At 60.6% G+C, this 23,495-nt stretch overlaps 1 protein-coding gene across 5 annotated transcripts in view; it reads left to right on the top strand.

The window, feature by feature from the left end:
- Atp11a (ATPase phospholipid transporting 11A) overlaps positions 1 to 23,495 on the top strand; it is a 118,622-nt gene that overhangs the window by 38,357 nt on the left and 56,770 nt on the right. For all 5 annotated transcript variants that reach the window (XM_077795112.1, XM_077795108.1, XM_077795109.1 and 2 more), the window contains exon 2: positions 20,910 to 21,032. In XM_077795112.1, the coding sequence (XP_077651238.1) occupies positions 20,910 to 21,032 (123 nt within the window). The remainder of the gene's footprint in view (positions 1 to 20,909; positions 21,033 to 23,495) is intronic.

The following is a 23,495-nucleotide window of genomic DNA, read 5'->3' as shown; positions in this document are numbered from 1 at the left end:
AGGCTGTGCCCCCAACCCCTCCTGGATGTGGCCTGCTCTGTGGGGGGGCGTGCCCAGGCCGCCCTGCTCTCTGCAGAGCCGTGCCCACCACCAGGGGCGCCCTCCTTCCTCACCCAGCCCCTCACCCAGCCCCCTGTGGTCAGACCCTGTTCTCTGGTTCCCCCGGGGCGGATGGTGCCTGGCTGTTGTGACTGAGCGTTCCTTGGATCACAAGGCTTGTGGGGTCTTACTGTCAGGTTGGTGTTTCTTCTGTGAGCAGCCTGTGAATGTGCCTTCGCACTTACCCACGTGCTGTTCATTTTTCCTCCTGAATTGTGAGAGATCTCTTTATGATGAATTATTTCTTTAAACAATAAGCACACTGCAAATATTTCCCCAGTTCCCCATGTCTTTTGAAGTTGGAGTACGCACACAGGTGTGCAGGAGCCAGGAAGTGCTTATGTGGCCAGAGTTCTTATCCCCGTATGACCTCTGGTGGACACAGGTGCACGCCTGCCCACTGCCTGCTCCCCCATGGCAACTGTGACCTCAGGGAGCCGAGTGGCTGCCCTTCCTTTCTGGGGGATTCAAGGCACACCCCTCTCCCTCACTCACACGTTGTCTCCTTGGAAAGGATGTTAGCAGGTCTCTCTCTGGGCCCTGCCAGTGCAGCTGCCCCCTTGCTGGGGAGTCCCCTGTCTCTGTTGTCAGACCTCCCATGCGCAGCATGCCCTGTGGCTGGCAGTGGAAGGCCACACCCCGGGGTGTGCAGTTCCCAGGGCATCAGGTTGGCCTGTGGGCCGGCCAGTTCGGTGACACTCCTGAAATTGCCATTGCCTGTTTACTGGTCTTCAGGTTCAACAGGGCATGACAGGAAAAAAATCCAGAAAAGCGTTTTGTATGATCATGTCACACTGTTAAGTGCGTAGTCGTTGATGAGGGCAGTGCCCAAGGCTCACAGGGTTCCCGGGTCCTCGTCTGTCTCCTGGCCTCTTCACTCATGATGTGGACGGAGCGGCTGCTCTGCCCAGCCATGTAGGTCCTGCCCGTGGGTGACCAGAGGCCCCCTGCCTGGTCCAGTGCCGTGGGGGCACCAGGCAATAGTAGGTGGTGAGACAGGTGCCGGCTCAGCCCCTCAGGTCACCATGGGGCCAGCGGTGGCACATGCAGGACAGCACTGGAGCTGAGCCAGCAGGTCGGAAGACCCTTGTGGGCCTGCAGCCCTAGGCCTCGCAGCTGGCTCCTGGGTGGTGGAGAGGGAGTCTAGGGGTCTCCCTGGCCCTCTGTTCCTCTCTTGCCCAGGCCCTCCGCCCCACCCTTCAGTGAAGGCAGCAGGGCCTCTTCCGTGTGCAGGTCCATGTGCACCTTTCTCCAATGGCTTTGTGCCTGGGTCTGGGTCTTTCTCTTGCTAACGGAGCACTGTGTGCATTGGGTGTTTCCATGTCTACGTGTTGAGCACTAGTAACCATGAGCGAGAACATTGAGTCTCCCACACGCTGATGTTAGGATGCCTTTGCAAAATCCGGGGCAGAGTTGATCTGATTTGACGATGTACTCAGCACCTGAGCAGGGAAGTAGTGCGTGGGCTCGGGATCCTCCGCCCACCAGGCCCCGGCGTGAGTCTGCACACTTGCCTGGCCTTGCTCATAGGGTGACCCTGGCTGGGCAGGTGTCCTGAGTGGCCACTCTCATCCGGCCAGGCCTGAAGACCTTGCTGTGGGCTCTGGAGCTCTGTGGTGTACCCGCCTGAGAACGTGCTGCTCTGCTGGGTCCTGGGAGACTTGTCTCTGAGGTGACATGGAGGGCGTGTGGCCACGCGGGCTCAGTGTCACTCTCCTTCCTCAGAGGCTGCCCCTGTGGCCTGCTTGTCTGCTTCCTGGCCATCCTTGCTCTAGGGAGAACACCCTGCCTACTCTGTCGCGTGGCCTCCTGAGCAGGTGCTACTGGTCATTTGCCCCACTTCTGGCTGAGGAAGTGGGCAGCCTCAGGTGAGCCAGTGGTGGCCCAGAGTGGGAAGCATGTTCCCGGGCACCTGCCCTCCAGCTGCAGGTGGAGCCCTCTCCCTAGCCTCAGCCTCACCTGCTAGAGCACTTGGCTCCTGCGTGCACCACGACCCCGGGGTGCACGTCATAGAGGCAAGTGCACTTCCTGGTTCAGCTCAGCATTGCTGGGTGGCCTGCAGCACAGCAGCATGATGGCCACATTCCAGGATGTCCAGTGGTGAGGGCGAGAGGGGACTTGGCTTTCCCGGTTGAGGACAGGACTGCAGGAAGAGGAGGAGGAGCTCCTAGGGGCAGGAGGACACCCCGGGTCAGTGCTGTTTGAGACCAGCTTCTCCCTGAGTAGCCTCCAAGTGGACCAGGTGGCAGGTGAGGGCACTCATCGACGTGGGGGCACCAGGACATAATTTTTAAGACACAGGGCAAAAATGAGAACGAGGTGTCTTTAATGGGAAAATGGATATTAAACATGAAGCTGCAGTTCAGTACAGCGTCACCTGCTGGTCGCGCTGCTGAGGAAATGATCACGTTCAGAAATGAGCTTCACGTGGAGTTATTCCACACCACGTGAGCTCCTGCTGTGTACCCCGTGACACCCTAAATGCCTACTGTTTCTTCAAAAAAAAGATACAGAGTTCTCCTGACGTTGTTTGAAATGGTGCCCACTTGTGGGGTCAGGGAGTCCGGGTCCCTGAGCATCACCTGCACAGCCGCAGCGGGAGGGGACGTCTGGCCCTGGAAGAACCACGATCACACAGAGTCGGGTCCCCGCAACAGGGAACAAACACAGGACATTGTCATTTTCAAAGAACAAACAAGGTGACCAGTTCCTAACTCGCTTGGGTGCTCTCTGGAGGGCAAGGTCCAGCCCTCAGCTCCGCAGCCTTCTCCTGGACAGTCCCTGTTGAGAGCCACAGTTTAGTCAGAATGACGCCTGGCGTTTTGCTAGAGGGAATGGTTGAAAGGTGACCCTGCTCTGGGATCAGGGCGGATCCTGCCGCCTACTTTGGAGTCCCTGTTGAGTTCTAGCGGGATTCTGGGAGAATTGGCCCGCGGAGCCTGGTGGAGGGAGTGTGTTCCTGGGAAGCGTGCTCCCCGTGAGAGTTCGGGAATAAAGAGTTGCTGTTTGAACCTACAAGGCTGTGTGGCGGCTCGGTTATTCTGAGCAGCCTTGAGGCTCTGTGGCTTCCAGGGCTTCCCTTGTAGGACGTGGCCATGTGTGGAGTGTGAAGCTGCCCTTCACGTCCCGAGCGAGACCCTGAGACCGGCCAGGGTGGCTTCAGAAGGGCAGACCATGTGCCCCAAGGCCCCAGCGTTCTATGGCAAAGCTGAGGCCGCGACGGCAGCACAGGGGGCGTTACAGAGAAGGGACGCCCTGCCCAGGAGAGATGAGCGCAGGCCAGGCACGAGGCGCTGGGGACTGGAAGGCCCCGCTTCCACGTGGGAGGCGTGGTGTGACAGGGCTGTGCCAGCGCCCTCTGTGCCCAGTGCACAAGAGCTGGCCAATGTGGTGAATCTGGACGGACCGTGTAAAGCACAGTGGGGCTTCCATTTCCAGGGCCTGAAGGGCCTGCTCCTCACGTGCAGGTGCAGCGTGCATCCACGTCCTCGTCTCTGCACAGTCCGAGTCTGTGCTCCAGGATGCTTGCAGAGTTGGGCAGCAAACACCGCCACCTGAGTTCAGGCCATTTCTGTCTCCCCAGGGGCACCTCTGAGCACGAGCAGCCGCCTTCCCAGCCCCTGCAGCCCGTCTGCTCTCTGTCTCTATGGGCCGCCTGCTCTGGACCCAGCCTGACGCGCTTCACTGGCCTTCCGTGCTCGTGTGTCACCTCGAGGCCCGCCCTGAGGTGCTGTCGGGGCTCCTTCTCTTCACCTCCGGGCAGCACTCTGCGGGCAGATGTGCCCAGGTTTGTGGCTTCTGCCCCCTGTTGAGCATTCTAGGGCTTTGCCCTCAGCTGTGAGGATGGTGCTGCAAGATGTCCACGCGTTTCTGTGGGCGCACTTCCCTTCCCGTCACACAGGCAGTGGCCTTGCTGGGTGGTACGGTGGCTCCTCTGGGTTCCATGTGACTGTGGAAGGAACTGCTAGCCATTTCCAAAGTGGCTGCACCCTTCACGTCCCCTAACAAGCAAGGCAGCCCCCGGCGAGTGCACGTCCTCCCAGTACTGATCTACCTGGGTGACACATCATGGCCTGCAGTGTCCCCATCTGTCTCCCCGGGATGGTGACACCTGTAAATGGGGCACAAACGCTGTCCCCACCTGTGTCATGGGGGACTGTCTACATCAGGGTGGCATCACCTGTACATCGGGGATGGTGTCACCTGTCTGTGGGGCGTACACCAGGGCCCTGCCGCGTCCCCATTTCTCAGTTGGGGCAGAGCTGAGTCTGCACCAGGACCTGGCAGGCCCCTCCCTGCTGCCTCAGTTTCCTCACTGGCAGAGGGACGGGGTGGTGCTTTGCTGACAGGCTGCCCCCAGGACTGACCAGGGGCTTGGGACAGTTGCCATGGAGGTGCTGGGGTTGCTCGCAGGAGCTGACCCGACTCCTGCTAATGGGCTGGGGCTGGGCGGCCCAGGCCCTCGAGCTCCCTGGGGCCCAGGGCCCAGCAGTGCCACCTGTGGTGCTGTCCTCATGGAGGCCGGGCAAGCATTCCGCCCCTGGACTATATTCACAGCCCTTTAAAAACGTGGTTTTGGATAGGGTCTCACTCAGTCACCCAGGCTGGCTTCACCTTGAGATCCCCCTGCCTCAGCCTCCCAGGCTGCTAGGACTGGAGCGTTTCACTGAGTGCAGCCACCCTCCGGCGCTCTCAGCAATCCGCCCTGTGACCCTACGTGTTTCTGGCCTTGGGATTTGTAAAATAACCAGGTGATGATCCAGAGAGACCAGCTGGGTCCAGTAGGACCCCCGTGCTTCGGGGGCTGGATGCTGTCTAGGCCAACCTGCAGGGCCAGTGCCGGGAGCAGAGGGCAAGGGTGGGCAGGCAGCAGCTCCTGGTGAGGAGCCATCTTCCTGTCCAGGTGCTGGGATTTGAACTCAGGGCCTTGCTCTGAAGCAGAGGTTCTCACCTGGGAGCAGTCCTGCCTGCTTCCCCTGCCCCATGATTAGACTCGATTGTCACCATGAGGGTGACAGTGTCCCAGAGGTTGGTCCTTTACTCCACGCAGATGTACCTGCTTGTGGCCTGGTCTGTGACGTAGAGATCCCTCCAGCCATGACTCTGCCTTTCAGTTTATATTAAGAGTTCACTGAACTCACACCAGTAAAATTCCCCGTCGTCCTAAATAGCTCAGCAAGTTTCCTTTCACTTATGGAGGCAAGAACCGGAGAGAGACTTGCTTTATTTTATTTTTTTGCTGTGGAAGGTGTTCCTGGGATCGTCTGGAAGGTCTGCTAACCCTTCTTAGTGGAATGCCGTCATTCCTTTTTCCAAACAGAAGGGAGTTGGTTCTGGATGGCAGACTTCTGTGAAGCAGCCTGTCAGTTTAAGAGACGCTTGCCTAAGTCACTGCTCAGGACTGGGGTGACGAGCGCGCCTTTGTCGGAGTCGCTTTTCTCCTAAATCTAAAGTGCACATCAGAAGGCGAATCCACGTCAGGTCCGTGTGCTGTGTGGGTTCCCACCGTCGTCCCTGGCTGGGCTCTGGAGAGGAGCCGCGTCCAGCTGGGCCGGTGTCTCCCGCCACGCTAGTCAGAGCTGCAGGCTCTCCCCGTTCCGTCCCCTGTCCTCACAGCAGCCTGGGAGCTGGGGCGGCTCTGCTCTGTCCGCCCAGCCACCTAGAGCTCCTGGGCATGGCCCAGCCAAGGCCCAGGCCTGGGGGCTTGCCTGGCTGTCCTCCCTGCTGTGGGCCTTCTGCGTGGCCACGAGGAATCCCAGGAGCAGTGAGATGAGAAGGACATCAGGGCCAGGGCCAGGCCGGAGGAGTTTCGGGTGACTTAAGTGAAAAAGATCTTTCACATCCCAGATAGAAACCTGAGCAAATGGGACCCCTGGGATTTCACAGTCGGGTCCTTAAGTTCAGGTCATTAAGGACCGTTGTCCTTGATAAGTTCCTTTGAAAAAGGTGGTATCTCGACTTAAACACACCTGCCCAGCTTTCCTTTCAGCCACTTCACAGGCAGCGAACACACACGCGAGTGGCACCGTCCTCCCCTGCTCAGAGCCCTGGCCTCCCTGCACCCACTCAGCCTGCTGGACTGCGGTTGTGGGTGGGGCTGCTCCCTCTGCTGCCACTCGGTATTCATGGCTTTAGCTGAAACCTGATAAAATCCAGCTGAGAGCAGAACTTTGTGGCCTGGAGAGGAAGAGAGCTAATTTTGAACAAGTAAGTTTTGATCTGTTGGTTCCACGGTCTTTTGGTTGTTCTTGTGCTGGCCTAGGGCAAGCCCCCCGAGCACTCTGCCTGCCTGCCTGCCACTCATCAGACAGACAGCCGAGGGCATCCCCAGGGCAGGGCTGCAGGCTGGCCCCACACCTGCCCCCACCACAGGTGGGAGGTGGGGCAGGAGGACCCTGCTCTCAGGCGTTTCCACCTGGTTAGGCCATGAAGACCCACTTCCAGGAGTTCCCGACGCATCCACAGACTCCTGGGAGCTTGATTCCAGCTCTCCTTGGAGCAGCATCCCGACCACTCTGCAGTTCTGACTGGGGCTGGACAGGACCTGAACCCCAGGCTTCCTGGACCCCACTTTTGACCAGCCACTTCAGCTTGCTGGTGCTGGCTTTCTGTACTTACCAAGTTAGGGGGCTTGTAGTGGTCACCTCGCCGGACCGTCAGCCATCGAATCCATATGCTCTGGGAACCAGAAGTTGGAGGCCCTGCTGGGTAAGGTTCCCTTTAGAATTGTGTTCAGAAAGGCTGGTGGCCCACTGCCGTGTCACACGGGGCTGAGAGTGGCCAGCTCCGATGCCTGGCACCTGTGCCAGACCTGGTGTGAATTCCTAGTGCCCATCACCCATCACCTATAAAGCTGTGAGAGAAAGGAACCCTGTAGAAAGGGCCACGAGGGCAGCTGGCCACCATGAGGGTGAGACGTATGGGTGCCGTTGGCCATGAAGGCAAAGGGCTGAGGAGAACCACAGCCAGGGCCTCTTCTTTGGACAGCGGGTCATGGGTGGCCTATGACTCGCCACGCCGCAGTTAGGACCACAGGGTCCGATGCAGGTGCAGCCTGGAGACATGAGTCAGGGAAGAGGGTCTTCCTCAGCACCATCTGTAAATGCAGAAAACCAGGAACCAGCATCTCAGGGACTGTGTAAGGAATGATGTGATCACCCCTTGGAGGGCCCAGCAGGAATCAAGGCGATGACCTGTCTGTGTTGTTACCTCCTTGTGGCCTTTGCTGCATGTGTGCTGCTGGTGGCCCTGCTGTGGGAGGTCTGTGCACTGCAGGACACTTATGAGAGTGTAGGGACCAGGGTGCAGCGCAGGTGCTCACAGCTCAGGGACCAGGGTGCATCGCAGGGTGCTCACAGCTCAGGGACCAGGGTGCAGTGCAGGTGCTCACAGCTCAGGGACCAGGGTGCAGCATGGGGTGCTCACAGCTCAGGGACCAGGGTGCAGTGCAGGTGCTCACAGCTCGGGGACCAGGGTGCAGCGTGGGGTGCTCACAGCTCAGGGACCAGGGTGCAGTGCGGGTGCTCACAGCTCAGGGACCAGGGTGCAGTGCAGGTGCTCACAGCTCAGGGACCAGGGTGCAGCGTGGGGTGCTCACAGCTCTTGGACCAGGATGCAGTGCGGGTGCTCAGAGCTCAGGTTGCGCAGACCCAACTCACAGGGCAGCAGCTCTCAGGTCCTCCAGGCGGGCTGCAAGCTGGGCAGGGGACTGGGATGTTGGGCCTGCAGCCTGTGTGGCTCTTCAGAGCCAACGTTTGTCAACATGGATGGGAAGGCAGGGCAGCTATCACGGCCTGCTAGGAGGTTTTCTCCATTAAAAAAGGGTATCAACCTAGAATATGACCGCGTGGGAGGCCCTGAAGCCTTGTCCTTTTCCTGTTTTTAAATTTACAGAATTGGTTAGCAGTGGTGATGCACCCTGCCCTCTGGAGTTTTCCTCTGGCTGTGAAAATATTTCCACATGTGCTCCTCACCCCTCCCCTTTTCCCCCTCCCCCTCCTTCTTCTCTTTCCCCTCCCCTCCCCCTGCTCCCCTCCCCCCTCCCTCCTCCCCCTCCCTCCTCCCCCTCCCTCCTCCCCCCTCCTTCCTCCCCCCTCCCCCACCCCTCCCTCCCCTCTCCCCCTGCTCCCCTCCCTCCTCCCCCCTCCTTCCTCCCCCTCCCCCTCCCCTCCCTCCCCTCTCCCCCTGCTCCCCCTCCCTCCCCATCCTCCTCCTCCCCCTCCCCTCCCCTCCTTCCCTTCCTCCTCCCCCTCTTGTCTCAGGATTTCTAAAATGCACACTTCAGGGGCAGCAGGTGCAGAACCTCCTGGTGTTGGCAGCTGGTCATGCCCAGCTGGAGCTCTTAGCACAGTGAGGTCCAGAAGTGCCTGTGGGATGCTGACCTCTGTGCATGGTCCTCATGCATGGGCTGAAATCAGGAAGTGGTCATTGGAGTCAAAGGGCAGATTCTGAGACTGGCCTTGGTGTGGGAGGCCCCCTCTGGAAAAGAGTGGTGAGCAGCTCCACCTCCATGAGGGGAGGCATGCCCAGGGAGCTGCCCAGCAGGGGGTCCAGAGCTGGCTCTCAGCTCTCGGTCTGTCCAGGGGTCCAGAGCCAGCTGCAGCTAACCCCTAGGCCCTGCCCAGGAGTTTCTTTTCTGAGGATCAGGGCGGCTTCCCGTGGGACCTTTAGGGTATGACACAAGCCCAGATGGCTGGAGTGGTGGGTCATTCTTACCTCAATTCCTGTGTCCTTGCCAGTAAAATTCCATCACTGTGAGGTACTGGCCTTCAGGCCCAGCTCTACGCAAGGACAAATTCCGTGGAGTAATTCAACTCAAGGTGGTAGGACCTGAGGCATCAGGGCCGAGCGTGCCTGTTTACGGTGCCCGCTGCGAGGTGGAGCTGGCAGGGCTGGCGGCTGAGGGGCAGTGTGGCCCAGGCCAGGGCTGAGAGAGTGGCTTCCCCGAGACCTGCTCTCTGCCTGCGCCTGGGCCAAGGCTGGCTCTGCTGGGGGTGTGTGACCAACTCTGTGAGGAGGCCTTGTCCACCCTGCAGCCCTGGCCTGCTTCCTGCATGTTTCCTCTGGAGCCCACGGCAGGCCCCGCGGCAGGCCGGCCTCCTCCCCAGGTGGGTCCAACGTGTGGTCCGAGTGCCACCTGGAGCTGGGGGTGGCGGAGCCGAGGGCCACCCGCCAGCCTGTGGGAAGGCTTCCTCCATTTAATGCCTGTAACAGCAGATGGCACTTGGCAGCAGCAGAGCCAATATTTCAAGAACGTCCTGTGCATGCCTGTGGTGAGAACAGAAGCCAGGCCTGGTGTCCTAAGAGACACAGCAGCCATGTCCCCGGGTCTGGAGATCCGGGAAGAGCCCCTGGTGAGACCACCCAGATGGGGGCAGCTAAGCTCGGGTGCCACCCAGGTCTTGCATCCCCTGGCTTCCTGTGCTTGGCCTCCAGGCTCCCTGCCTCAGCTGGGAAAGGGCCCATGGTCGGCCGAGTCTGGTGGACCAGCAGGTGTGGGCGCAGACCAACCCAACCAAGGTCCTGCTTAGCTGGTGTTTGCAGGCGCTGTCCTCCGAGGAACACAGCCAGACGTCCACACTTTCTCCCCATCTCTGATGTTTGGTCATGGTGGATGTTGCTCAGGGCTGTCCTCCCAGGGTTAGCAGATTCCTAGATAGTGACCAGCTGGTCCAAGTGTCTTTCCTGTGCCCTCACCGTGGGGTCCTGTGATCCTACCCTAACCACTAGGGCCAGTACCAGATGCCTGGGAACAGCCTGTGCTTCTGCTGAAATGACCCAGAGCAGCCAGGCCAGCACCTGCCTGCCCACCTGCCCGCCCGCCTGCCTGCCCACCCGCCCACCATTCCTTCCTGGAGGCTGTGGTGAAGGCTTTCACCTGGCTCGTCCCTGCTCTGCTCACTAGATGCCCCTCTGTGGCCTGCCTGGTGGCCGTGTCCTTGCTCCTGGGGAGCAGGGAGTGTAAAAGCCCCCCTTCATGAGGGTGGTTTCTGTCTCCCTGTGCTAGCACCCCTGACTGAAACAGACCTGGGCACACCTGTTGCTGCTCCTCCAGTGGTGGGGACTTTACGGACTCCTAGGAGCCCCTAGGGACGAGGACCATCCGAGTTCTTAAGAGCTTCAGGCACAGGAGGAGACACTGTGTGTTTTCGTGGTGTCACTGGCTTTGGGAAGCCCAGGCCCACTCATCCCCAAACCAGGGTCATTCCAGAAGGACCCCAGTCCTCCTGGAACTGGCAGATGCCAGCCTGCTCTGGGAACCAAGGTCCCTGGGGCAGCCAGACTGAGGCTCTGAGCTCAGACACTGCACAGATGTTGATAAGCAGAGGTCAGCAGCCCTCTGGCCACAGAGCTGAGCTGCTGTGCAGAGGACCTTCATCCTGGTGGCTGGCCTCTGCTGTTGGTCCCCAAGAGGAGTGCTGCGGGCAGTATTGTTTGTGAATGTGGGTTCAGGGGTACTCTGCTAAGTTCTGCCGTGTCCACTGCCCAGGAGGGGAAGTGAGTGGAGATGGCTGTGCCTTCCGTCTCTGTAGAGGGAGGAGGAGCTCTCATCTCGAGGCCATCTCAGTGGCACGTGTGAGACCCTCTCGTTCAGATCTCCCTCTGGCAGGGCAGTGTCCAGGCTGCAGGGCAGCGTCCAGAGAGGTGCTGATCAGAATAGCCACAGTACTGGCTGGGGTCAGCAGAGGCTCTGGTGATGTCCCAGGCAGAACATTTGGGGACAGAACTCTGTCTGGAGGTGGGTCCCTCCTCCCTGTGCATGGACAGACCATCTCGAGGACATGGCCTCTCCCTGCCCTCATCTGTACTGAAGGCTGGAGTCCCAGATCTGTAGGGACAGACGGCAGGTGCGTGTTCAGGGAGGTTGTGGAGCTTGGGAGCATCCCTCAGGAAGTGAGGGGACATGGGCTGTGACATGACTCCACAGAGACCCAGCTGAGGCAAGGAGGCCTTCTCCAGGGTCCCCATGTGTTTCAAGGTTGACCACCCAGTGAGGAGGGGCACATGGCTACGGTGAGCTAGTCCCTCCAAGAGAGTCCAGAGGAGCCCAGCTGTGAGCCCTGAGAGTCTGGCGGCCCCCACGGCAGCCCTGGCATGACATGAGGGGCCATGGGCCTTTCCTGTGTGGCAGAGCCCGCTCAGGCTCCGTGGGCACACAGGCTCCAGAAGCCCTGGCAGCCACACTGGAGACAGGAGGTCAACCTCAGTGTAGCCAAAAGATCATTCAGTGTAGTGGCAGCATGAAGAGTTATGGCAGTGTCCTTCACATTCTCCTGTCATGCCGAGAATTCCGAATGCAGGTGAGTCTCAGCTGGGGCACCTCCGCCCCAAGCAGGGTCTGGCCGAAGCCCCGCCCACCCGGCGAGGGAGGTGCTGTCCCTCGCCGGCTGCAGCTCCCTCAGCTCCCTGAACCCGGAGTTCTTGTGCTGAGTTTTCTGGGGAGAACGGCGCACTCTCAGGCTGCCCCGTGGCACACCCCTGCCTGGCACTTCCTGCAGCCCCGCTGTGCCCCGCAGAGGCCAGGGCCCAGGGAGCCTTGATGGTGCTTCCTGCATGCCCAGCATCGTGCAGTGGGGGTCTGGTGGTGACCGGGAAGCCAAGTCCTCTCCCAGGTGCTTGTGGGCAGAGGGTGGTGGTGCTGTGAGCAGGTGAGGGAACGGGTGGCATGTGACTAGGGTCCAGTGAGCCCTGACCTCCAGGGACAGCAGTGGGGAGAGGGAGGGGCAAGGGCTGGCCTGCTGGTGAGTTCCCCTCTCTGCTGGCCTGCGAGGCTCCCTGCCCCTGCACTGTCCTCTCACACCACCAGCTCTGAGGAGAGGCCACTAGCTCCCTCCTCTTCTAAGGTGCAGCCACACTGCAGGTCCTGCGTCCTTCAGAACCCAGAGTCCAGACCCCAGGGAGCCCACGCCAGCAAGTGGCCATCAGCCCTGACACAGGTGTGGGGCTGTGTGTGTCCATGGGATGTGCTTGTGTCAACCACCATTCAGCCCGCGGCCGTGGGTCCTGGGCCCTGTCCGGTGGCTGCAGCAGGAGCTGAGCAGAGACCACGTGGTCTGCCAGCACTCATCACGGGTGCTCTCCCACGTCAGGGTCAGGATGGAGCACAGGCCGCACCTCGGGTGCTGCGGCAGGATCCTGGGGGTCAGTCTGTGAGCCTGGCCCTCCTCTGGGGGTACCCAGTGGGCATCCCCCCTGCTGTGTCCCCGCTGGGCCTGGCAGATGGGCGTGTGGCTCAGTGCCTCATCTTGTAGAATGGAGGGCAGGAAGGGGCGCAGCCCAAGCCCTGCAGAGTGACACTGCTCCTATCTGGGTGGAGGGTCGATTCAGGCTCTGCCGCATCCTTTAGGAACACTGGTTGAGCTGGGACTACAAGTCACCAATGCAAAGTGCAGAGCCACCCACATGTGGGCACACATCGGCCTGGGCCACAGCAGCTGACATCAGGGTGGGGGACCAAGGCATCAAGCCGTGGAGGTCCAGGGTGCACACAGCTAAGAGGGCCTCGCGGCTCCTCCTCTGTCCACCTGGAGGCCTGGCCCAGTCGGCCAGGTCTGGCCCACCCTCTGGGTGTCCTCTTCCCCCCCGGTGGTGCTGTCTTCAGGGTGGCCGCTCCCTGCTGGGCCAGCTCTGTGGGTTCTTTCCCTTCTTCTGCAGGCCATTTCTCAAGTTTGCTTTGGGTACTTCCTGTCCACCCTCGTCTTTGGCCTCCTCACTCTGCTTCCTCTTATTCCTGCCCCCAGGATGGCCTTTGGCCCTGTTATCCCAGCCCACCTGGGAGGGCGCTGCATGAAGGGGAAGGCGGCCTCTGCCTGCTGTGGTGCCCTCTGCACGGGCTCAGCTGTGACAGGGGCTGAGGCCCTGTGCTGGCTCCGGCCAAGTCCTCCCAGGTTGGGATTCTCACAGGTGGCAGGCGTGTCCCAGCGCTGCCAGCTGACAGTGACTGTTACCGTGTTGGTGTCCAGTGTGTCGGCGCTGACTCGGGGCCCGGGCTCTGCGTCACTGGCACGTGCTTGGTGCTGGCACACTGTGCGCTTGGAAGGGTTGGAGTCAAGCCTTTTAAAGGCCACACGTGTGGGACACGCTGTCTGAGACACGCTGTCTGAGACGTCGCCCGCTCCTCTGGGTGACTCGCCTTTAGGAGCGAGGCAGTCACTTGGTTTTCGTGCCCTACTCCTATGATGGCTCTCTGTGTTGGCTCAGGAGGAACTTGGGGCTGGGGCTTGGGGTGTGGGCACCCGCCTGCGATGGGACTGAACTCCCCACCTCCAGCAGTGTCTGCCAGCCTGTGTCTGGCTCGCCCTCTCTGGACCTGCTCTGCCGTCCTTCCGTGCGTTTGGCGCTGGGTCGGGAAGTGCTGTAAGCTGTGCCGTGTGCACTGGGCTGTCTCTGCTGTGAGGAGGCATGTTCCTGCCATGGGCCCTGCAGGTGGGCCGGTAGGGGCGTGGGCAGCTCTCACCCTTCTCTGACATGGTCCTCCACCCTGGTCTTTCCTTCCAAGCAGCACCACCACCCATGCCTACCAGGCATGTACTGACCACATGCTGCTGGCCACCAGGCATGGTCACCCCCAGCACCGACCTCCTGTCCCCATCTTCAGGCCAAGGGACACAAAGGCTGCTGTGCTGGGCCACGGGGCTCAAGGGACAGTCAGGTTTACCAGCAGCTACCCCTGGGATGCACGTAGGAGCCACCCGAAGGAGTGGCAGTGGCAGTGGCCCCCAGATTGCCTCCCTCCAAAGGCACTGGCCATGCCAGCATCAGACAGGATTCTCTCCTGGTGCTGGAGCGAGGAGCCTGGCCTCAGATGCCCATGTTCACGGCACCCGGCCAGCCAGCGCCAGGCTCAGCAGAGTGAAGCTCAGACCCCTGGACCCGGGGAGAGAGGCGCCTCCGTGGCGTGTGCAAGTCCTGTCACGTTCGTGTTACAAGCTGTGCACGTGGACGTGTGGCCAGAGGGTGTTCGCCTTCTGTTGGACGGGAAGCCACAGTCCTGGGTACGTCACCTACCCGTTTGCCTTGGGCCGTGCCCTCCCCGCCTCTGCAGGTGCGGTGACCAGGCACATGGTGCTCTCTCTGAAGTCACTCAAAGCCACCCGGTGGAAACCGGGCCAGGGTGTGCCCCTGCTGTCCCTCCCCTGTGGTGGTGGACTAGAGCTGTGGAGCCCTGGCAGCTTCGGCTCCTGCAGACACGGCAGAGAATCCGGTGACACCGGCAGTCCCTGTGCTCCGGCTGCACGTCCGACGGGGTCCGCCTGCAATGCTTGTTCTGGGCCAAAGCGTGCTTGCCGCTCAGCAGTGGGTACTCTCCCTGGCCCTCTATCGCCAGCCCTTCCTGCTGTCTGGCTGTGTCCGCCGCCTGGACCCTGGGGACACACCCCTGCTCCTGTCACTGTGCACCATCACAACAAGGCAAGCAGAGTCGTTGTGAATATTTTATACGGCTCTGGATCTGGTAGATCATGACGTAGGGCAGGGAGTGTCGCTTTCCACATAGCAATGTGCTCTCCTGATCTGAGTGATTTTGAGATTAAAAATTTGTTCACAGCCGAAAAATGACAACAAGATCCTTGCAGATATCCAAGGTTTGTGGGAAGGGAAGCCCTGTGGCGGTCGAGGGCAGACCAGCCAGGAACTGGGGCAGGTGTGGTCAGGTTCCTGCTTCACCTGGGCACTGCTGGCCTGGGCCTGCCTGAGTCCAGATGTGCCTTAGGCACTGGCGAGGTGGGCAGAGCCACAGGAGGGATGCTTGGGGCCTCATAGGAGTGGAACATGGATGTTTCCAGTTGGGCAGGGGTCACTTGTGGCCCATGGGTCCTTCAACTCAAGAGTGAAGGCTACCTCATGCAAACAGGAGGCGGAGGGATCCTGGGTGCTGCCTGTGCCTCAGGAAGACGGAGTGCCCAGTGCCTGTGACCTGGGTGGGAATAGGAGCCTGGGACAGCTGCTTCTAGGACCCCCGAGTGAGAGCTGTCTCCGACCTTCCAGAGCTCTGCCGCCAGGTGCCCATGAATTTCAGAACTGCCCCCGGAAGTAACTGCCACCTCAAACCCTGACCTGCAGACAGGGCTGTGGGTGCTGTGTTCTCTCCCCGCGTGTAATTCAGTTAGCGCACTTGTTTGTTTCAGCTGAAATTCAAAACTTGCACTTGGCAACTGCCCCTGGCTCAGATTGATTTTCAGCTGGTGACGGGAAACTTGGTCCTCTGTGCTTTCAGCCTTGCTCTGCTTGACGTCGCCTGCAGGGCCTCATCCTCGTCGGCTGAGGGTGAGGCTGGCAGAGGCGGACCCACTGTGGAAGCTGGTGACTTGGCCACGCAGCCACCCCTGAGGCAGTTTTGATCAGAGCCCTCTTGTCCTTCCCACTGCCCGGGTGGGCTCAGGGGCACTGGTGGGCCTCCAGGATCAGGAAGGACGGGCCCAGAACCACCTGCTTCCCTTCCTCGGGAGTGTCCTCAGGCCTCTCCAGGGACACACTGAATTCACCCCTGTGAAATGCTGGTCAGAGCACTGGCCTGGGGGCCCTGTGCTCGTCCCCAGCACCGCAGACAAAACTCCCTGTAAAAAGCCTTCCCCGCGAGGAGACAGCCCTGCCTGATGGCGAAAGTCTCTTTGCTGAGGAGGTGGGAAGGGGAGGTGGCCTTGGCAAAGCCAGGCCCCGGAGTCGAAGCCTCCAGGTTGGCAGGGCATTGTGCAGAGCAGAGTCCTCCTGACCTGCTGAGGTGGCTACCTGTCTGAAGAGCCACCATTTCAGGAGTACAGTCCAATGCCTCGACCAGTTACATAGACTAAACCATCCCCTCGCCCCAGAACAACACCCTGCCTGTCGCCTCCCTGCACGCACCTGTCCCTTCCGGCCGGCGGCCCTGCTCCCCTTCCCTGCCGGCGGCCCTGCTCTGCCAGTTTCCTGCCTGCGGAGCCAACGCTGGGAGCCCTTCCCCTCGCACTCCCCTGCCTGTGCTTGAAGGCCATCCGCAGACAGCTGGGGACACATCCGCCAATCTCTCCTGTTGTCTTTCGACACTGAGAGTGGCTTCTGTATCAGCAGGCACCAGCTCTGGCCAGACATGTGGCTGCAGTGCTTCTGTAAGGGACAGCTCCACCACAAAGCCCCCAGGACCTTGCTTGGACTCCTGGGGAACCCCGTCAGACTGGACCAGTGGCCCCTGAGTTTCAGTGGACAGTCCCGAGACCCTGCAGGAACACTCCTCCCTGCCCTGGGAGGTGGCTTCTCCTGCCCTCCTTCTGGTGAGGTGGCGGTTCCCTGCCTCCTTTCCCAGGTAGGGCTGCAGGCCACAGCCTCTCAGCTGCTGCCTGGGTGGGCCTCGGCAGCAAGAGTCCAACGTCCACAAGGCGTCACCTGCCCTTGGCCTTCAGGGTTTGTGAACCATAACTGCCTTAATCACCTGTGGCTTGCTCTGAACAGAGGACGTGTCACCATCTGTGACATCGGAGTGCTTCATGTGCATGCAGTCGCTGGATTTGGCGGGTCGGGCTGACAGGCAGTAAAGACAGCCTCTGTGAGCGGTGGAGTCTAAGTTAGTGATGATATAGAAGCAAGAGCAAAAGCAAGTGATGGTCTGGGGTGTGTCTACGTCCCCTGGCTGGTCCCAGCAGGAAGCTGGGGCCCAAACAGGCAGTCATCACATCAGCTGACCATAGATGCCCAGTCCATCACTGTGTGGGTTGAGGTCATGGTCCCTGATCACTAGGGCTGTACCCACTTCTCCAAACATGCCCACTCCTGGGGGGGGGGGAGCGTGAAATGATTCGCTCCCACGAAACAGAAACAAGCCACCGGATTTCACCAATGGGAAGACCTCTGCCACATTTGGACCAGATGAATTTTATATAGGCATAAATTTAAAGTACAGATTTTAAAATCATTTGAAAGTTTTGACTTCCTTCTCTTTTAATAATTTAGGCAGTGGACAGTAGGAAAGGAATAGCAAGCTACCCATATGACTTAGGATGGGGCGTCCCTAGACACCCAAGAGGAAAGGGCGCCCTGAGCACCGAGCCTGCTGTAGACCCCACTGTCCCACACCAGCCCTGCCGACCCGTGAGAACCACGCGTGTCCCACGGCTCCTGAGAGGCGCTGTCTCTCAACATCGGTGGAGAAGGAAGATCACAGGCCTTGGCGGGGTCCAGGAAGCCAGGGCCGCTGGCCGCAGCGTACCTTAGATGGGAGGAGCTCATTGCTGGCTGCTGGCAGGCCTGGGGGCACTCCTCCCGCTGTCCCGCAGGTTTCCAGAGCCTCAGGGATGCTGGCGCCCTGTCCTCCCGCTGTCCCGCAGGTTTCCAGAATGCTGGCTGGCCCTGCAAGCTCTGCGTCAGTGGTCACTGTCATCTTGCTAGGTGTCTTGGCTTGCTTACAGGTGACTGGTGCCAGGTCTGTGGGTCCCAGGACACCCGCCTGCCATTGAGCCAGTCCCTGCTCCTCTCTACTGCCAGCAAGTCCCCATCCTTCACGTTCTCCATCAGGGCAAAGTTCTCTGACCCATCGCTGCGCTGTCCTCTGGGAATTATTGATCTGTTTCTTTCAGTTCTTTATTAATTAGTGATTGTGAGCAAGCTTGCGTGGCCGGCCTGCCCCGGTACTCTCACGAATTAGAAAAGCATGTTTGTGCTGAGCTGGGCAGTTTTGCTGGTCAGTTGTTGGGGATGTTTTTGTGTGTGACCCAGGCCTTCTGGGTGGTACTTCTTGGTTTGGCGTTACTCTCTGTCAAAGGGAAGTGACACCAGGTTCTGTTTAAAGCGAGCGAGCTGTTCACACAGTCTGTAGGGGAGCAGTAGCTCCCAGCCTCCGCAGCTCGGAACAGTGGGAGTTAATATTGAATGCGTCCTGGAGTGCACCGCGGATCTGCTGGATGGAGGGCCAGCGGGGGCTGAGAGAGCCACGCCATCGCCCCAGAGGGGACCCATTAGCACACCACTCTGCCCGTCCTGCCGTGTGGAGTCCACATGCCATTCTGCACTCCTGGCTCAGGCTTGCCTCCTGCCAAAGTGGTGGGTGCCACGGGCGAATGTGCCCCCTTTCCTCAGGCCTGGTTGGTGGAGCTCATGGGGGCGCTGGCTGTGGCTGCCATGAATGTGGCGTTGCCCTGGCCCCCTGGCCCCTCTGGGAGCAGCTCAGGTGTTTCAGTTGGTGGACTGGTCATGTCTCAGAACCGCCCACAATGGAGCTGGTGAGGAGCTGGCCGCCCTCGGGCACGTGCTGCGTGGCTGCCTTACAGTGGTGTGCATAGCCGGGCTGACCCTCCTCTTCAGGACCCTTGGTATTGACACAGACAGTCCGGTGGCCAGCTCGAGCCCCTGTTGCAATGAAACTGTTGGTGCAAGCCACCTTGCCGAGCAGTGTCACGGAGCCCATCCGGACACAGCCAGACACCAAGGCTAGTGGCCCCATGCTTGGCTGCCCACATCTTCCCCCTGGAATGTAAAAGCTCCTCTGTGCAACACGACTTAGGCTGCATCCCTGGCCTACTGTGACCGGGTCAGCTGGCACCTCTAGGTCCCAGGTTGGCTATGTTGAGGAAGTCACCCCTGAGCTCACAAGATCACTGTCACTGCTGTCCCTATGAGGAGGCCCACCTGGTCACTCCCCCACTAGTCCAGTGCAGCTCCTGAGGGCACAGCAGAGGACAGCCCAGCCCCCCAAGGTGCTGAGCCCCCAGGAGCCCCTCCCGTTCCCTCCTTTCCAGCATCCTGCTCAGCGGTCCTGGAGTCTGAGCGCCATGAGAAGAGCAGGGACTTGGGTGGTCTGCCCTCCAGGGCCCTGGGTGGGACCCTCTAGGGGGCTCCTGGCCTCACCAGGCGTCCTCTGTCTTCATCTCTGAGTTCTGTGCTGCAGCCACGCTGCTGAGCTGAGAAGACTGGTGAAGTAACTTCTCTAACGTCCAGCGTTCGGGTCCTTCCTCTGGGGACGAGGAGCCGGGAGGGGACTGCTGGGCACTGCGTCTGTTTGCATCTCAGAGGCCGTCCACGGTGGCTTCCTTCGCAGGGCTGACTTCTGTCTGATGTGGGTGTGGCTGACAGTGGATGGACGTTGGGGGTTTGGTGAGCCCCGCTGCAGTCGCTGGTGTTCCCCTAGTTGGGTGGCACGCTAGTGGAGTCACAGCTGAGTGGCTTCTAACACACTCAGCAGCAAGCACCCACTGCACAGCTTATGAACACGGACAACTTGCCTCCTGCTGGGGCGGTGGGCTGTCCCTGGCTGGAGGCCGCAGGAGGTGGCTGCTCCCGGGGTGCACCCTTGAGCCCCAGAGTCATGGTGCGAGGTTCACGGCCACTCCTGGAGCCAAGCCACCACCAGCGAGGACAGAGGAAAGGTCCCCAGGGTGCAGCGTTTGTGCTGCTCCTTCTCTTCTCGGAAGTGTCTCCTTTTCTGTCCACTCCTGAGTCCACAGGACGAGGCTTCAACCTGCCATGTTCCAAGCAGGGCAGAGGTTGGGCGTCAGCTGGCTGTAAGCGTCGGGCTTTAGTTACAAACGAAGGTTTCCTGTCTCCATCCCTCACGTGGGTTGGAGCATGGACATTCCCAAAGCCAGGTTCTAGAGAAAGAAAGACTGAAGGCCAGCACAGGCAAATCGGCCAGGCGAGGGAGGGCCAGGTGCAGGGAGGACGTCCAGGCGAGGGAGGGCCAGGTGCAGGGAGGACGGCCAGGCGAGGGAGGGCCAGGTGCAGGGAGGACGTCCAGGCGAGGGAGGGCCAGGTGCAGGGAGGACGTCCAGGCGAGGGAGGGCCAGGTGCAGGGAGGACGGCCAGGTGCAGGGAGGGCCACGTGCAGGGAGGACGTCCAGGCGAGGGAGGGCCAGGTGCAGGGAGGACGTCCAGGCGAGGGAGGGCCAGGTGCAGGGAGGACGGCCAGGTGCAGGGAGGGCCAGGTGCAGGGAGGACGTCCAGGCGAGGGAGGGCCAGTTGCAGGGAGGACGGCCAGGTGCAGGGAGAGCCAGGTGCAGGGAGGACGTCCAGGCGAGGGAGGGCCAGGTGCAGGGAGGACGTCCAGGCGAGGGAGGGCCAGGTGCAGGGAGGACGGCCAGGTGCAGGGCGGACGGCCAGATGTGGGAGGGCCTGGGGTCCGAGGCCAGGTGTGGGAGGGCCAGGTGCAGGGAGGAAGGCCAGGCGAGGGAGGGTGCGGGCCTGGGATGGAGGTGTCCCCGGGCGGGGCATGTGGCCTGTGTTTTGCTCCTGCCTCTGCCCACCTCTGGTGCAGTGCCTGTGCCCTCAGGGATGGGACTGGCTGGGCCCAGCGTAGGTTGCTGTCTGGAAGTTCCTGCAGGAGAGGAGGAGCGCCCAGCGGTGAGGGCTGCAGAACCCCTGGTGGCCGAGGTCCCCACTGCTTTCTGGCTGTGGTCGGGCTGGACTGGGCGTGAAGGATGTGCTCAGAGCTCCTTGCTGCCCCTGAGGGTTGTGCTCAGCATCTGGCCTCGGTCAGGCCCATGTCCTCTCTTCCCAGGAAAGCCTCGTCGAGTGACACTGAGGGCTGAGTCAGGGTTTGCGTTCTGATTTTGTTGGAAAGTGTCTTTCTTTCCTGAAACCTTAAGACGTTGTTGTCAGGTTCCCGCATAAACTCAGCCCATGCCTTCTCCACCCACAGCCACGCGGGGAGCACCCTGGGTGCCACCCGGGGGACTGTCTGGGGAGCAGATGCCCTCATCCTGGGGCAGGGAGCAGTGCTGAGGCTGGAGTGGGGCCAGGTCCTCCCTGCGGCCCTCTGGGTCAGTGGGACCCTCTTGGTTCAGACAAATGGGCCCAGGAGGAACTTGCGCGGCAATCCCCAGGTGCTCACGGACCCTGTCTTCTGCCCACAGTGTGCAGGAGAGGAGAACTGGGTGGACAGCAGGACCATCTACGTGGGACACAAGGAGCCACCTCCCGGAGCAGAGGCCTACATTCCACAGAGATACCCTGACAACAGGATCGTCTCCTCCAAGGTAGCCCTGGCCCTGGCCCTGGCCCTGGCCCGCGTGGCCACAGTTGACCAGGGACGTGGCTGCAGGCTTGGTGCTTTCTGAGCTCATGGCTGCTCTTGCTGCGCTGCCCTGTGCCACCCTACAGGCAGCAAGGACAAGGGACAGGGGCTTCACAGAGGCCCTTTACCTCCTTTTCTCCAGCCACCCCAAGTGCGTTAGACCCGAGGAGACCAGTGCTGTCTTCTCTTTAGTCATGGTGGAGAGGCAGGTTTGAAGTCTAGGACTTGGCTTGTGAGTGCTACCTGGTCACATGCCATCACCAGAGACCCTTGGCCAGAGTTGCCATTGTAGAGCAGAAACCACGGTAGTTTTCCTGGGAAGGAGCACACTCCAGGGCTCCCTGGAATGTGGGGCTGGGGTCCTGCAGGAGTGCGTCAATGAGGTGTTGGTGTGCAGAGAGGTGTGGACAGGGACCTCTGCCCGAGGGGGTCTTTCCCTCCATGGGTGCCAGGAAATGAACTGCAGGGTGGATTCGAAGCAGGCTGAGAAGACGGTTCTGATCTAGAGGCAGAGGGCTGAGGCGGCCTCCTGGGGCCAGCATGCGTGTGGTGTGCCGAGGTTGGGGCCCAGAGCCAGACCTGCTTCGTCCACTTCTTGACGCATCAGCCTGCGCAGACTGCTCGGTGCCCACATGACATCCAGGGTGGGCACCCACATTTGTCAACGATGCTTTACGATAGGGAAGGCCAGCTCCTCGCAGCCCTTCCCATGGGTTTATTCCACCTGCAACAGCAGCGTCAAGGAATCATAGTAGCTGTAATCTCCAGAAACACGACGGGGGTGCCTACAATGCTCAAAAGCAAAATCCCAACCAAATGACATCCTCTGTGGTCACAGACACGATACCAGAAGCAGGAGTGAGCTGAGAGGGCTCCGTTGAGGCGCACCAGGCCTCACTCAGGACTCGCGCTTGCCAGCACTCACTGAGCACGGTTTCTACACTGACGTGTGCTTCCCCAGCCCCCAGGAGGCCCGAAATTTGAACCCCTCATGAGCATGTTTCCTAAGACCAGTGTCTCCGCAGTACACGTGCCAAGCAGAGCTTGGTGGCACTTGTGGGGACCCTGCGCAGACTGTGAACCTCACACCGTCAGTGCCACGTCCTGTGTGGAACGTGTCGCAGGCCCTGGCCACCAGCTCCCCTGCCTGGCTTCTCCCCCAGGCACAGAGCTCGGCCACCAGCATGTCCTTCAGGGCAGGAAGCTCTGTGCAGGCTGCGGGGGGCTGCCAGCACCGGCTCCTCGCGACCCACACCTGGGATTCGGGAGAGCCGAGCTGTGCTGTCCACCTGCCGAGCAGTGGCCCCCACCCCTGCCCCTTGGTGCTCTAGGTATGCCAGGGCTAGCCTACTCTGCTGTGTTTTCCTTCTTAAATGTTCCTGTGCCCAGAGGCCCTACGCCCTACCCCCTCCCTGCCCAGCCAGAGCTGCCAGGCCTGGGTTTAGAGGAGGGAAACCACACCCAGGCTGGGTGGGGATTCGGGACCAGGGCCCTTCATGCCCAGAAGCTCTCAGGCAGGGACAAGCAGAATTAAGTCAACACACTTGTCAAGAGTGGTCCACGGCCCGTCCGGAAGAGCCTGAGCAGCTTCCGTCTCAGCTGGGCGCGCTCGCCAGCAGCTGCCCACCAAGTCATCCTCACCCTCACAAGAGGTGGTGGGCACCCTGATCTCAGGGTCACGAAGGTGGTGACGGGAAGTTTCAAGGGAAATCTGCGTGCACACAGCCACCTGTGTGACCAGGTCCAGGAGGGAAGGCAAGGCGCAGAGGGCGTGCCCTGGGGTGCTGGGCGGCATCGGCCCCCTGGAACCCAGGGGACTCTTGAGCAGCACTTGAGCAGTCGTCATTGCCTCCTCCTGGGTAACAGCCCGGGGTGTGGAAGGTGCTGTTCACTTTGTGGCACACAAGTGTCTGGATTTGGAGAGTGCGGGTGGCGACGTCTCTGTATCTTCTTGGGAGAACATTTTGTTTCGACATAAAAGCAAACTTCTGGCTAGGACTTTTCAAGTGCCCCACACAGCACTTGGCAGGTTCGCTGTTGGTAGATGGGGCTGGGGAAGCACTGCCCCGTGGTGCGTCCGGGTTCTGTTCCTTTGGGGAACACGTTGGCAGAAGAGGAAAGAACAAACAGCCGCCGTCATGGCCGCCCCGCCTGTCCTGCCTCAGCACCCCCGGGGAGACCGGCACTCAGGAGGGTGATAGCCGCCTCGAGCCCCAGTCCACCTCAGGCCTCAAGACGCCGGCATTCCCTGCTTGAGTTCAAGTGCTGCGTCTGCACTGCCACCCCTGGCCTTGAGGAACGCTGAGCCACTTTGCATTACTGGAAAGCGGGGGCACCTCTGCCCATCGGTACCTCTGTCCGTTGGTAGACACAGGGATGTTTCAGTGACTTGTATTTGCATAAGTGACTTCCACGTCTGTCCTAT

The sequence above is a fragment of the Urocitellus parryii genome, chromosome 2 (genome assembly GCF_045843805.1).
Source record: "Urocitellus parryii isolate mUroPar1 chromosome 2, mUroPar1.hap1, whole genome shotgun sequence".
Classification (NCBI taxonomy): Eukaryota; Metazoa; Chordata; class Mammalia; order Rodentia; family Sciuridae; genus Urocitellus; species Urocitellus parryii.
This window is presented reverse-complemented; position numbering and strand designations above follow the sequence as displayed.